Source organism: Botrytis byssoidea (assembly GCF_014898295.1).
Source record: "Botrytis byssoidea strain MUCL 94 chromosome Unknown BBYS_002, whole genome shotgun sequence".
In the NCBI taxonomy this organism is placed as follows: domain Eukaryota; kingdom Fungi; phylum Ascomycota; class Leotiomycetes; order Helotiales; family Sclerotiniaceae; genus Botrytis; species Botrytis byssoidea.
Window position 1 is genome coordinate 2,374,135 of NW_024065843.1, and position 16,189 is coordinate 2,390,323.

The window sequence follows — 16,189 nt, forward strand, 5'->3', positions numbered from 1 at the left end:
ATGATTATCTTTATTATTATCTTGATTATTTTTATCATTAGAATTATTTGGATTATTATTTTTATTATTAAATAATCTTATAAAAGTATTTATTAATAGATCTTTATTAAATCTGAATAAAATTATATATGAATCTTATTTATTTCTAGAATTATAAAATAAGAATAGTTTTTTATATATATTAAAAGGAATAATCAGATTATTTATAATTTTATTAGATTTCAATAAAGTTAGATAATCAATTATATTATTATTTAGAAATTCAATAGAAAAATTAATAAAGAATTCAATTTGAGTTTTCATATTGAATTTAATAGAAAAATTAGCTCATTTTACAAATATAAAAAAATTATATCTTGTTAATCTGATATTCTAAAAGTTATATTTTGATTCGATTATAATATCTTTTGTATAAAAATATCTCAATAAGAGTATTCTTAATATTCAAATTAAAATCAATATATATTTTATAATTTTATAGAAATCTCTAGAAATTATATAATATTAATTTATTAATATTCTTAATCCAAGATTATTGAATAATCTCAAAATTATATATAATTATTTTCTAAAGGAATATATTAATAATTTTTATTTTTAAATATATAATAATTCTAAATTGAAAATAATTATTAATATAATATTTAATTATAAATCGAAATATAAACTCTTTTTAGAATTATTTAATTATAGAAAAATCCTTCAAAAAAAAAATTCTGAGATTCCCCTTTGAACTTTATATTTCTTAAATTATCTTTTTCCTTATTCCAAAGAACTTTAATTTCTAAAAGTACAATTTTGTTATAATAAAAATAAGAAAAAATATTATTATAAACTCCTATAACTATAAATATAAATAAATCAGATTATTTATTTAATAAATTTACTTAAAATATTATAATATTGATAATAGAAATAAAAGAATAAAAATAAAAAGATATTTTGAATAATTAATTTTTAAAGTAATTTGTAATATTATTAATTAATATTAATTCGAATAGGATATAAAAAATATAGTATTTATATATTTATAGGTTTTGTATATCTAATTATATTTTATCTAAAAATTTAGTTATATAGAAAAGTAATAGGGTTTATATAAATATTATTAAAAGAGCTAGTCTCTTTTGCATTTACTTAATCCCTTTGATATAATAGTTATTATATTAAAGTCATTCCTTTGAAGTCATTCCTTTGAAGTGAATACCCTTGTTCACACAGATAATAAAATATTGAATTATAGTTATAATCTTATTGAATTTCTATTTGAAGTCTAGCCTAAATTATTTCGAGAGATCTCTAGACACTTCCATGTGACTCTAGAGGCAGCTCTCGTAACATATAGAAATAATCTATCTTTGTGATTCTTTTCAAATAATCTATTTATAATGAAAATCTTATAAGTAATTTATTATGATAATTTCTTTAAAATAATTTTTTAAAAATCAAAACTTAGTAAATAATTCATTTTTATGATTATCTCGAAATAATTGATTTATAATAGAAATCTTATAAATTGTATATTTCTATATCTATTTGAAATTTTCTCATTTATTTTTAAAAATCCTATTAATAATTTAATTTTTATAATACTTTCAAAACCATTAAATCTTATAAAAATATTTTTAATTATTCATTTCTATAATTCTGTTACACAAGTATATAAATATAGTAGTAAGCTATCAGGAATCGATTCCTAATACTATGCCTTTTGAATAAATTGTATATCTAGTATAGTAGTAAATCTTATAACTTCTATTATATTCAATCACGTAACAATTGAATGATTAAATACTAAATATTGAAAGATTAAAATTTGAAAAATCGAAAAATCGAAGATTGAATATTGAAAAATTAAAGATTGAATATTGATAATTTGATTCTGATAAGCTTATATTTAATAACTATAGACTATGTAAATCTAAATCTATAAATTAGATTTTATATATCTATAATAAAAATCATTAGAAATTTATATTAATAATACTAGTTTCGTATACAAAATAATTTGTTTGAATCATTTTATTAATATTAATCAATTTTATATAGAATTTTGATTAATAAGAATCTTAAAAGTCTATGAAAAGAGTAAGCCGAGAGATATTTAATATAAGTAATTTTAATATTAATACTTTTAAGTTTTAAAAAGTTATTTTTGATTAATCTTTTTCAATCTAAACTCTAAATATTATTATTTAATATTATATTATAGAGTCTTTACAGTCTATAAATCTTATTTTTAATATCTAGAATTCTTTTATATGTAGATGAGTATATATAAAACTAGGATAGGTGGAATAGAGTACTATGATTTATTAATTAGAATATAGACATCTTATATAAAGGACTATTATAAAAAGATTCAATTCTATCTTAGAATCTAAAACTAGAGAAGGAAGAAAAGAACAAGAAGAGAACTATAAGAGCTCTGGACTATATATATCAATGGGTCACGTGATGGGTCAAGGTCCTAGAAGCTAGGTGACTAAGAAGGGAACCTGAAAGGAATCGAATCATTACAATTCATAATCTTGAAGCTATACTAATTTTTACATATAACAGAGATTGTATATAAAATATTGTAATAAATTTCCTATACAAAAAATACCTGAGCTTCGTATTTTACTGGGTAAAACGCACTGTGTATAAGAGGTAGGGATATTTACCTTAACTGAATATTGTTTTTAGGAAAAGCATGATATCGAAAATTGAGCGCCGTGTAAAAGAAATAAATGTTATTCCTTTCAGAACAATTAGCTAGATCATAACTCCTAAAGCAATCAAATCGTATTATTAACATTTTATTACACAAGTAAACTTCTTTACTCTATAGATTCATTCTAGTCTTATTATATCCTATATAAGTTTCCTTTACATTATCACATATTATAATGGATTATAGTTCTTTACTATAGTCTTACTGCTTCTCTGATTGATCTGCTGGATGTTTCCGAAGCCATTGTTTGATTTCTTCAAGACCTTTGTCTTCATCGGTCCAAGAATTCATTGTGGTATCAATACTCTTGAGCTGATCAAGGATTGTCTGATCTTCGATAATGGTAAAAGACTATAATAACTGAGTTAACAAATCTCAAAGACAAGGACAGGGTTCAAACCTCTTTGTAGCTGGAGACCATAACTTGAACTAACGCTTTCATTTTTTCTTCTTTTTTCTCTTCGGTAATAGTTCCGTCAGCCACCAGGTCATTATAAGCATCCTCCTTTACAATGAGCTTTGTCATGTCTAGAAAGTTAGTAAAAGCTTGGTCAAGTCTCATAGCGCCCTGTTTGATTGAAAATCTCTTTGCAAGATACTCAAGTGTTTTCCTAACATTTTTCTTTAGCAGCAATTCTCTCCCTTTTCGATAATTCATACTTCTCTAGCTCAGCTTTCTGTTTGGCGCCTTCAACTGCGTCGAAAATTAGAACACCAACAGTCACTAAAGCGGCGGCTACGCTCAATGTATTGCCCGCGATCTTGAAGTAGCGCATTCCTCGTCCTACAACCTGTGCACCTTCGGCCGCTGCTTCGGATCCTTCAGCGGCGACCTCGGCGGCGCCACCAACACCCTTCTCAATTGCTATGCCTGATTCTGCAGCCTCAGTGAACAATTTTGCTTCCTGAGCTACGTCCCCAACCAGACCAGCATCACGTGCAGCCGACACTTCAGCAGCACTACTTTTGAAGCATTCAGTAATTAATTTGATGGCATTCGCAGCAAGAGGTCCAAGTTCTGTTTACAATAAGCAATGAGGGCTTCGATCTCAAGCTGATCATTCACATACCTGTGGCACCCCGAGCGACCACGTTCGCTAGGACTCGGAGACCAGAGTATCTGACCAGGGATCCGAGCAGAGCAAGTCCTCGCTCGGTAGCTGGATGGATTAGCCAAGGCGTGTGGGTCATTTTCGAAGATGACTTACTTCCTAATCGCCCCAAAACGGCCAGAGCGAAGACACCACCGGCAACATCAAAAGCAATCTTCATATCCTCACTGAGCTTAACTGCCTCATCTCTCTTTCTATACCATTCTGACTTTTCCTTCTCGGGTAGCCTATCCATAGCCGCGGTTATGTAGTCCTGGGGCGTAGGATAACCAGCTGCTTTAGAAACTTTTTCGAGGTAGTGGTATGCGCGTATGTCGTTCTCCTTCCATTTTGCATCCACTCTTTTCATTTCATCTTGAATCATCACAGATTGGTTAACAAGATCTGTAACGCGCTGTTGTCGAAACTTATTGTCTGTACCATAATTAGCACTCAGTCCGTCCTATCATGGCAAGTCTTAGAGCTTGCCTGTAAAGAACATAGCCATGATTACTGCTGTATGTTATGGAGATTGGACAATCTGAAGTGTCTAGAGCAAGCCTTGGTTGTTGTAGCAAGAAAGTAGCTGTCTATAAATCGAATTTACGGAAAATCGTCAATTTCTATCATTTCTATCTTTTAAGTATCTGCGCTCTCCCTTTGCTGAGTTGTTTAATTCCCCTCGATAGTCTCACTTTGATGACGCATAAGTGGATCCATGACTAGCACTAGGATATGACAGAATCTTCTACTATGATGTGAGGCTGATAAGGGTCTGAAGTAGTGTAGGAAACCCTAACCTAATTCGAGTGCATTTGCTGTGGGTCTATGGCCAAAAAATGTACATACATGAAAGCATACTGATCCACATCTACTGTATGATGGAATCTGTATCACAGACGCGTATCTATATCTGATCGTTAGTACTTACATTTTGCTTTAGTGTAGACTTGGTTTAGGGTCAGCATTCGTCGACTGGGAAAGAAACAAGTTTTGGAAATATTCGATACTCCAAGTTTGTGCAGGAAGGATCTTTTTCATGTGCCATTTCCTGTATGCAAAGCCATCAGCAGCCAATGACAACGCCAGTCATTCAGAAATTGAATTAACTACGCCAATAGTGAAAGGAGATATGTCATCGAACAGCTCAGCTGTCATCTTTCTGTCACAGCGGGAGGATGCAATGCGGGCACCGATTCGAAGTTCACATTTGACTTTTCAAGATTTGGAGCTAGGAGCACAAACTTCAAGCACGAGATTACAAGTTCAATGATTTGAGCAAGTCTCGCCGGCGCCAGTCCGCAAAGAATGTATATTATATTCCTTATTTAAGACAATACGGAGTATAGAGGTGGTAGAAGGTAGAATATATGCATTACTATCTGGTAAGCTACAAGTCGTCAGATTCTTTGCAGCTGCGAAATGTGTTATGTCAAATTGTGAGCACAGTGTAGCATACTATCCACTTTAATCCTAGGTTCCAAGACGTCGAAGTCTAAAGCTGAACCTTGAGGGACTATTCGAGTGGTCCACTTGCCGAAAACTAGTCTCTCCACTTGTCTTTTCATGCAAACACAACCCGCTATAGAGAACTATCAATATAAGCATATTCTTGAAGGCATTTTAATCGGTTCTTGACGCCCAATACAGTAGAACTTGGTTATACCAGAATCAAATATTTAACCAATCAAATCCGGTATAAAAAATAATGGTCTAAGTACTATCACTAATATTTATATCCGAATTTGATTTCAAAACCCGATATTTTCGAAAAAATATTATGTGATAGCACCCAATCAAGTTTATTCAGCTAAATCCATTACCAAAACTGATACCGGATTTGTGAAAAATTAGTTCGGTATTCCGGTTTTGCCTAAAAATCCGGTATTGCTATATAAAAAGTGTCCAAATCAGGAAATTATTCCAGTATATTGAAGATTCCGGTATATCCCAGTCCGGTATAATCAAGTTCTACTGTAAGCCTTTCCTCATAGTGTGAGCGGAACCTTGTGCTGGTCACGTGGCATATTCTTGTAGCTAGTATTTATAGTCCTTCTTCTAGTAGTTTAGAAACGGTAGTCAGTTCCCACTCAACTTCTAGTATATCTTGTGAAGTGCTATGTAGAGTCTCCCCCTCCTCTCCTCTATCTGAGGTGTTAAGTTATAGTGACTTTTTTGTGGTATATGTGAAGGACTACTCTACGACCGCCTAGATAAGCATAATTCCCCTTGTAAGTGTACCCTTTTCTGCAAGGTGGGGTAGGTTTATCTTGACAATTCCTTTTCGTATGTGGGGTCTCAGGAATTTTTTAAGGTAATGATGCGCATCGGAAGTTAAGTAGACTCATGCCGGGGTGACGAAGTCCTCCATGTGGCAACACATGATAAGCGATGATGGGTGGATGTTATTGCCTTTTACCCAGTAACACGTCCCTCACGCATGTTACGCAATCACGAGGCAATGTTATGACCTTTAGAGGCATGAGAATAGTAGCGCCACGTATGAGATTTAGCTGTCACCAGTTTAATTCAACTAGCAGAAAATGATTGTCCACAAGTTGAAGATTGACTTGGATTGACTACTCAAAACGGGCGCCGCGTGCGATTACGAAAAGTCATGAATGGCGCAATATTTGCTCAAGTCAAGTGCTGTCGATCAAATAGGATATACTAATGCGGCAGATGTGCGACTTGGTCTTGCTGTTCGTTCGTTGACATCAGTTGACCAAAATGATGTCATAGACTTTCATAGCCTATTGTGACGTAGTGAAATACAGAAATAATTTATCTCAATATTCAGAATCTCTTCGTCGATAATAAATCATTCTATATTTTGAGGTTATTATTCATATTAATCTTTTTAGTATTATTGTGTTTATTAATAATTATTCGAATTAATCAGAAATTGAGAAGCTGTTTATTTCTTTAAGAGTGTAAGAGTTTTGATTATATTTTTGATAAGGAATTAAATCTATTAGATAAAATTTTTTAATAATATATATTACTCTTTTAATTACTATTTATTGAAAAATTAATTAAGATACTTAAAGAAGCTCAATTAATATTATTATATAAATCAACTTTAAATTAATTGAATATATTATTACTATAATATTCAATTGAAAAGAATCTTTTTCAAATTAGTTAAATTATTTTTATTTATTTTTAGTTATCTTTACTAATATTAAAGATAATATTAATTGAATTGTCTTAATAAACTAAATATCTTAAGTTTAAAGCATTTAGATTTAAAATAAAAATACAATTTTAGAGTTAAGAGTATCTAACCTTTTCGAAATCAATAATAATCTTTACTATTTAGAATTCTATTTATATAAAAAGAATAAAATGAATAATAAGATCTCTAGAATATATATATATTTAATTAGAATAATAATAATAATAAATTCCAAAAAGAATAAATGTTTAATTTAATAAAAATATTGGAATTCAAAAATTTTACTTTTAACTTTTAATATTATATTTATATATAATGTAATTTATCAGCATGTGGGCTATATCAGCATATGAGCCACTTCGAAAATATACTAAAATCGAGGTTTTTTTAATATTTATATTTTAATAATTAATCATTATTTTTAAAAGAAAAAATCATAAAAAATCATAATAAAAATGGAATATTTATAATATTTAGGGTTTTTTTTAACAATTTATTTTAGCTCAAAATTGTTACACTTTGCGTTACAAAATCTCTTTTTCTTTGATAACTTTAATACAAATTAGAATTTTGAAAAAGAAATTAGAATTTTGAAATATTTGAAAAATCAGGTTTTATATAATAGATTTTGGAAGAATTCTATTGGCTAATAAAGAAAGTGCACGATTACGTATAGACGAATTTTGTATATAATATCACGGGATCACTTCTGGAAGTATTCAAAAACTTTACCACTGAGTTAAAAGCTCAAAAGACTAACGTGGTTTAACACCGAGTACATCATATCACCGAATATACTACTTTTACCTCAATTTATACTTTCTAATTTATATTATTCAATAACAATTAAATTAATTAATTAAAATTATTAAGAATCTAATAATTTAGGATTTATTATATTATTTTAATAAATTCTTGAATTATAATCTGATTTTCTATATTTATTATAATATTGATTAAAAAATACTTTCTTATTAGAATTTCCCTTATTTTAATATTTATTATATTAAATCTGAATATTAATCTTTTATTAAAATAATATATTAAGAGTCTCTTATTTAATGAATATTCCTTTTTAATATAATTAAGTTTTTTATATATTAATATTTATTTAATATTTTATTTATTTTTTAAAATATATAAATTTTTATATTCAAAAGTGTATTTTTATAAGTTAATTTCTTTATATTTTTAATTAAAATTAATATAATTTCGAATATAGATATAAAAGAGTTTAATTAATAATAGATTATTTAAAATTTAATTAATATTAATTAAAAAAGGGTTTTTATAGAATTCTAAAGTATTTAAGAGATTTAGAGATTTAAATCAAAAAAAGAAAAAATGAATATATAAATTTGAATATTGAATTTAGAAAATGTAGCTTTAGAATTAAATAGAATTAATTCTATTCTTTGAAATTCAGTTTTTATATTCTGATTTATAATTAATTATTAATATACAATTTTAAAAGCTATAAAGAATTCGATTTTTGAGATATATTAAATATATGCTTTTATAAACCTTTCAATTTGAATATTATATTCTTATTTTAAAATATTAAAATATTTAATATTAAAAAATTAAATTAAATAATTTGAATATAATAATAAATATATATATTTAATATTATTCTTTTTATAATAGTTTTGAAATAATATTAATTCATAACTCTTATATTCATTTAATACTAATATTCTATATTTGCTTTTAATTCGATTTCTTATACATTTATTGAAGTATTTTAATTATTTTAGTTTTGTTTTATTATTTGTTTATTTATTAAATATAGGTTTAATAATTTAATTTATAGAAAAATCGATTTTAGTATATCAATTAGAAAGATATATTTATTTTTAAATTATTAGAAATAAAGGTATAATATTCTTTTCATTTTTATTATATATAATTATTATTATTTACTCTTAATTACTCAATTATATTACTTTTCTTTTATTATTTCATTTAATATTAATTATAATCATTTTAGGGTATATTATATTTATTATAAAGTCAATTTTATTAAAATTATAGAAATCGTAATTGAGAATATTATATTTTACTCATATATTTGAAATTATATAAAATCAATTTTTAATAAACTTAAAATCTTTTTAAAAAGTTTTTTAGAAATTATAAATATAATTAAAATATATTTTTAATTTTATATAATACTTTACAAATCAATAAGCCCAAAGCTTTTCAACCTTTTTTACTCCTTATAATTAAAAAATATAATTTGTTATATTTTCTATATTATTTAATTTAAATAACAATCCTTTAATATTTATATTAATTATATATTAAATAAATATTTTCTTTTTTAAATCAATTATTTTATAATTATTTACTTGAATTTTTGTATAAAAAAACAAATTATTTATTCTATAAAGAAATATTATATACATTATATCATATAGCTTAATAATTTTTCGAATATTAAGTTTTTTATTTTTTAAATAACTTTGATAGCTAAAAGTATTTAAGCTTCTTTTCTATTTGATTATATAATAAATAATTAATAAATCACATATTGAAGTTAAAGAGTACAAATTGAGATAAAAGTAGTATATTTGATGATATAGTATACTCAGTATTAAACCACGTTAGAAGATAGAATTGAAAGTTCTATCTTACTCTCACATATATAGCAGAACAGGACGGGAAGGGCTAGTATTACCCCGTGACATATAAAATGAAGTGACTCATATATTGATATAACCCACATGCTAATAAACTACGTTAATAGAATAGAATTATAATAATAAAAAATATATTAAAATAATAAGAAAAATTAGTTTCATAAATTGGAATTATATTAAAGTAATATAATAATTAATTGATTTTAAAATATTTAAGTGAAAAATCGAAAATTCACGAATTATTGAGATTCTTATCAAAGCCGGAATCAAATTGTTTCGAACCCTATGGTGATAAACCTTTGAGAGGCTCCTGCCTCGAAATCAAGGCCAAAAATAATATAATCACCGTGTGGTCTAAGAATGAGAGGGATGGTCATTCTCAGCTAGTCACGTGCCGAATAAGCAAGCTAGGGCCTGCGGTTTCGCTTCTTTCTCCTCTTCCTATTGCTTATAGTGGAGTTGCACACTAATTAGTGACGAGGCTTGCGTAGAGCGAGCTGGTACGTGGACGTGAATCAGTTTAAGTGAAATGCACTGTACACGCAGAATTGATACCTGCTGAATCGGAACCTAAAGTCACAGAGGCTCGTTGTGGCTTCAATGTCAAGGAGCTGGTAAGACTTCTTCTCAATGCACTTCTGTATGGTGTAGATCTTTAGCTGCATGAGCTGAATCGTGAGCTCCTTCACCAACGGAAATGGTTTTAATTTTGTGTTTGACATGTGAGACTTCTGCAGCTTGAGCAATTAGCACGATTTTCTCCAGCAAGGGTTCGAATTTGATGACACGTTACGAAGTGCGCACTCATAAAAAGTAGAATAAGCTCAGTCGCAATGCATTTGGTGCTTATTTGTTCTGAATGGTTCCAAAAGTAAGGGCAAGATTTCAGCTTCTCAACTTGACTGAGTAGGTCTAAAACTTGTTCATTTATGTTACCTCACACTGTCATTTGGGCGACAATCTGAAAGCTGCAAAAATGGGAGGCGGTTCAAGCATGCCAGAAGTCGGCATTGGTGATATCTTCTATCCTGATAATCCCAAGAGAAGAGCTCGTGCTGAACAGCTCTCGAACGAAACAAAATGGTGGTGTGCAACGTTTAACGAACACAAAAAAACACTGTAAGAGATAACATGCTATCCTAAGCGTTTCAACAGCTCATCGAATATGCATAGTGATAGCCTTGAGCCAGTTGTGCGCGGTCGAATTGACGCGTATCTCAAGAAATTCGGATACACCACGCTTGACGATCTTGTGAGCAAGGTCAACAGCACATTGAGTGGGGATGCCCTCAAGGAGTGGACAACTCTGAAGACAAGGTGGGAAAAGGCCGTTTTTCCGGCTAAAACTTTTGTCCAAGAATCGTGCTTATTCTCCTAGTCTTTCACAGGAACACTGGCTAGACAACTTCTTGCTGACTATCAGCGGTATAGTGGCTGCCGGCAGTGGAATAGTCCTTGGAGGCCTCGTGTTGTTTTCCGTTATCTCTGGTCCAGTGGGGTGGTCCGTTTTCGCTGGTGTCAGCGCCGCAATGGGGGTGGTAGCTCTAGTCGCAGGTTTAATAGATGTCATAAATGGAGGACAAGAGAGAGAGGTAAAGATGCCCACCAAAGACGGCCTGAAGAATCAACTTACGTGAAATAGAAACTCCGAAAAGCGATCGACGACCTGTATAGTGCGCGACTCCAGGCAGCTCAAGCTTACCGAAAGCTCGAGGTCTACAACAACTGGGTTATTTTATTCAGTATGTTTCAACTGCAAATCTATAACATATGCTGACCTTCAGGCGATTTCTTCAAGGACGAGTGGATCGAGCTGAGCCCAGAAATCTTCGAGAAGAAGTTTGGACAAGGCTTCCGCAATGATTTTTACAAGTTCAACAGAAGCACTGTTGCGAATGTGAGTTGATTATCTGTGTATGTGTTTGTGCTAGCAGCTGACTTCAGTAGGAACTCGAACAACATGATCGAGAAGTGAATGCTTGGACCAATGAAGATCCGGCTATCGCCAATATCAGTAGTATGATGCTCACCGCCGCAGCGATGCCGATGGTTACTGCAACGATGGCACAGGGTGAGACTGCTCTGCCTGAATCTAGCTATGAAGGCACTGTCGATGTGTCGGAGACTAGCAAACCAGAAGTGTTGAGCAATCCAATAGTCGAGGTAATTAAAACTGCACCAACTTTTGTTCGATGCCAAAGTAAGATGCCGTGGTACTGACAAGCTTTAGGGAATCTTGGATGTACACGTTACAGCCGATGGCGGAGTCCAGAACAATCTGAGAGTACAGCTGCAAGAAGTTCTGTCAACGACTGCTTTCACCGTGTTAGACTTGGATACAGTAAGTCAAATATACTTATCATTTGAACATGCCATGTCTGATACTGACCTTCGCAGTCCGAATTGCTTGGAGTTCGTGCAGAAGTTGCTGATTCAATCAAACCAATGAAGACGTTAGAGGATATAAAATTCTCTGTTACAAATTTCTCTACAATGGAGACATTACACAATTGCATATTCTCGAAGCAGATATTCGCTACATAATGCTCATGTTACTTAAGGATGAAATAGTTAACTAGTTATCAGATTTGAAAGAAAAAGATTGTTGCTTTCTATTAGGATTTTGTATTGGGAAATATATCAGGCAAATACTAACTATTATTCCATGGACTTTTTTAGTGATTATTATTAGTGATGATTTATTTCGATAGGTGGGTAGTAATTTTATTAAAATCTCTCCAATTAATTATTGTCCTTTTTAGTTTTAATCTAAGGCTCTTGAAAAACAAAAATATCAATATATGTTACGGGCATCGATATAGAACCGGCATCGGACCGATATTATTCCGATGCTGAAGAATTTTCATACATATAACGTAGTTTAATACCGAGTAGTCTATATCACTAAATAGCTCACTTTCACCTCAATTTATACTTTCAAACTTATATTATTCAACAATAATTGAATCAATTGATTGAAATTATTAAAAATCTAATAATCTAGGATCTATTATATTATTTTGATAGATTCTTATATTATATTTTGTTTTTCTATATTTATTATAATATTAATTAGAAAATACTTCTTTATTAGAATTCCTTTCTTTTTAATGCTTATTATATTAAATCTGAATATCAATCTTTTATTAAAATAATATATTAAAAGTCTTTTATTTAATAAATATTCTTTCTTGATATAATTAGGTTTTTTTAATATATTAATATCTAGTTAATATTTCATTTATTATTTGAGGTATATAATTCTTTATACTTAAAAGCGTATTTTTATAAACTAATCTTTTTATATCTTTAGCTAAAGTTAATATAATTTCGAATATAGATATAGGAGAGCTTAATTGATAATAAGTTATTTGAGATTTAATTAATATTAATTAAAAAAAAAGTTTAATTGGATTATAAAAGATTTATAAGATTTATTAATTTAAATTAATAAAAAAAGAAACAAATATACGAATTCGAATATCTAATTTTAAAATCACAATTTCAGAATTAAATAGAATTAAATCTATTTCATAAAACTCTGTTTTTATATTCTAAGAAATAATTAATTCTTTATATATAATTTAAAAACTATAAAGAATTCAATTTTCAAAATATAATTGATATATATTCTAATAAATTTATTAATTTAATTACTATATAAATATTTCAGATTACTAAAATAATTTATATCAAATAATTAAATTAGATAATTTGAATATAATAATAAATATAAATATATAATATTATTCTTTTCATAATATACTTAAAAAACTTTTTGTCACGGCGCCAACTACGTATTCTATAATTACCTTCGTGTTTCAAGCATAGATCACTAGTGTACCCTACCTTTTATAAATAGAACCTTACTTTTCCATAGTTCTTTTACTTTTATAATACAATATAAATCTTTACCTATATTTTAACAATTTGTACTATCTTTATAGAAACTATTATAACTTTATTTTAATTAAATTCCTATTAAAATCATAATTCGATTATATCGATTATATTTATTATTAATCTATTACATATCCTAATTATTATTATTCAGAAATTCTACAAAATTGTTTTATAATTATAAAAGTGTTTCAAAAATAGTTAATCAAATATCTGCATTTAGTTTATTCTTATAGTTTTTTTTTTTGAATTATATTTTCAATTTTGTTAAAACTAATATTTTTTTATTTATAGATTTGTTTAATGATTTAAATACTATACACTTTATAATTGCCTAAGTTATATTTGAATTAATCGAATTGATTATAAGTTTATTATAAATTTAAATTGCTATAATATAAATCCAAATTATTAATATTTATTTAAAAATTATTGAATTAAAGAATATAATTGAAATATTGAAAATTTTTATTTATAATAATCTATAAGTTTTGTTTTATTAAAAGTATTTTATTATCTTTAAAAAGTTTAATAATAATAAGCAAAATATTATAAAATATTAGAATTAATATATAATATTCTATAATATAATTAATTATTATTTAACTATAGATTACAAAAATGAATTGGAATTTTAAAAGATTATATTTCTTATTAACTTATTTTTTAGCTCTGTTTATACAAATAATTAGATATACTTTAATACAATTACTAATAATCTATATAATTTTAATCTTTGGTTTTTCAAATAATATATTGTAATAAGTATTTAATATAAATTGAATAAGTAATATTAAACTCTTAATTTTTTATATAAAACTTTTATAGATTATAATAAATATAAGATAAAGAAAATTCCGTTTAATAACTTTATTATTAAATTCAAATAGTTTGTTATTAAATATAGGAAAATTATTGAATAATAAGTTACTAATCTTAAGCTTAAGATTTTATAAGAATTAATCAATACTTTAATTAATTATTCTAATAAATCCTTTATTATCAATATTGATTTATAAATAATTTAATAATAAAATATTTATAATAATTTGAAAGAAAAGATTTATTTTAATAATTAACAAAAAAATTAAAATATCAACTTTAATTATAAACAATCAAAATCTTATAATAAAAAGCAAACCACTATTATATCTCCTTTTATATCTAATCTTTTTAATAACCCTATATAATTAAATATTGCTTAATAAAATCAATATTCTCCATCTTATTATATTCAAAGATAATATATTAATTTTGGTTTTTACTTTTATTATAAAAAGTCTAATTATATTAAAAACAATTACAAAAAAAAAGAGCTAATAATATAAAATATAATATTAATATTAATATTAATATTAATATAAAATATATCTTTCACATTAATTGTTTTCTAATAACTAATTAATATTAAAGCCCTGAATTCTATTATAATACTACTATTCTTTTATATTAAAATTTGTTTCTATTTATTAATTATTTTTTAATTATATTATTATACTATACCTCTCTAATTCTCTTTAGCTTTATTTAAGAAATTAATTTAGAAGAATATATTAAGAAATCTATTTATTTAAAAAAAAGCAAAAACTTAATTTTCTAATTAAATATATTAAAAGATTAATTTTAATTTATAATTACAAATCGAGATTCTTTATAAGAAATTTATTTTTGTAAATTAAAAAATTGATTATATTTAGGGATTCTTTATATCTTAAATTAATAAATAATAAATCTTTTAAAATCTCAATAGAAATCTTTTTTGTATCTAATATAATTATTTCACTTATTAGTTTTATAGATAATAAAACTATAAACTATAACTTTATTAATAGAAAAATTATCTTTAAGCTTTATATATTTATATATTTTTTCTTTTATACTTGTTATTTACTTTTAATTAATAAAAAATTCTCCAATATTTTTTATAATATATATTTTTAAATATATAAATTAATAATTATAAAGAGATTAATTTGTTTTATATTATTACTTTATTAATTATAAATCTTATAATTCTTAATCTTTTATAGCTTTAATATTATAATTCTATTATTAATTAATTAATAATAATATTCAAATTTATATTTATATATTACTTAAGATATCATTGTTTTATTAATTTTATAGTAATTATTATTCTTGATATAATCAATAATCAAAAAATAATTTTATTAAAAAATAATAAAATTATATTAATTAATTCTAAATCATTTTTATAAAAATTTATTTTAAAATTAGTTTTTATAAAAAAAATCATTAATAAAAGCTTTAAAAATATCTTATTATTATTTCAAGATTAATTTGTACTTTTTAAATTTATTGAAATTCCAAATATTTAAAAAAATTCTGATATTATTAATCTCAAAGTATTATTTAAATTAAATCTATATTATATTTATTATATTAATAATAAAATAAATATTCAAACTAAAATAATCCCGAATTAATCAATTTTGAAATTAATTTTAATTTAAATAATTACTAATTTCAGAATATATAAAAGATTATTATAAAACCAAAATATTTTATTTTTATTATATATATTAATATTATTAAACTTTTTAGATAAATTGTTTAATATTTTATGAAATATTTAATTTGAAATATAGAATATAAAATTCTTTATAACTAATAATTTTATATAATTTTATAAGAATTAAAA

The 16,189-nt window shown here is 26.0% G+C and overlaps 2 protein-coding genes across 2 annotated transcripts; one reads left to right on the forward strand and one right to left on the reverse strand.

The window, feature by feature from the left end:
- Nucleotides 1-2,804: 2,804 nt before the first annotated feature.
- On the reverse strand, nucleotides 2,805-4,420 carry EAE97_001458 (uncharacterized protein). Its single transcript, XM_038871969.1, has 6 exons — nucleotides 4,297-4,420; nucleotides 3,925-4,242; nucleotides 3,787-3,876; nucleotides 3,377-3,734; nucleotides 3,117-3,327; nucleotides 2,805-3,067 (listed from the first exon to the last, which is right to left on the reverse strand). Exons 1-6 carry the CDS (start codon nucleotides 4,313-4,315, stop codon nucleotides 2,918-2,920), a joined length of 1,146 nt encoding a protein of 381 aa, XP_038737870.1. The 5' UTR covers nucleotides 4,316-4,420; the 3' UTR covers nucleotides 2,805-2,917.
- Nucleotides 4,421-10,603: 6,183 nt separating this feature from the next.
- Nucleotides 10,604-12,171, forward strand: EAE97_001459 (uncharacterized protein; the record flags this gene model as incomplete). The annotated part of the gene is made up of 8 exons (XM_038871970.1): nucleotides 10,604-10,746; nucleotides 10,801-10,944; nucleotides 11,006-11,219; nucleotides 11,270-11,369; nucleotides 11,412-11,524; nucleotides 11,575-11,790; nucleotides 11,858-11,968; nucleotides 12,025-12,171. The coding sequence occupies 8 exons, from the start codon at nucleotides 10,604-10,606 to the stop codon at nucleotides 12,169-12,171; spliced, it is 1,188 nt and encodes a 395-aa protein (XP_038737871.1).
- Between the last annotated feature and the right edge of the window lie 4,018 nt (nucleotides 12,172-16,189).

What these genes read in the sequence shown, in the direction of transcription:
- EAE97_001458 (XM_038871969.1), bottom strand. An exon ending in GGTCGCTCGGGGTGCCACAG is followed by an intron (nt 3,735 to 3,786) that starts GTATGTGAATGA and finishes TATTGTAAACAG; the next exon opens with AACTTGGACCTCTTGCTGCG. An exon ending in TGGTCTCCAGCTACAAAGAG is followed by an intron (nt 3,068 to 3,116) that starts GTTTGAACCCTG and finishes CAGTTATTATAG; the next exon opens with TCTTTTACCATTATCGAAGA.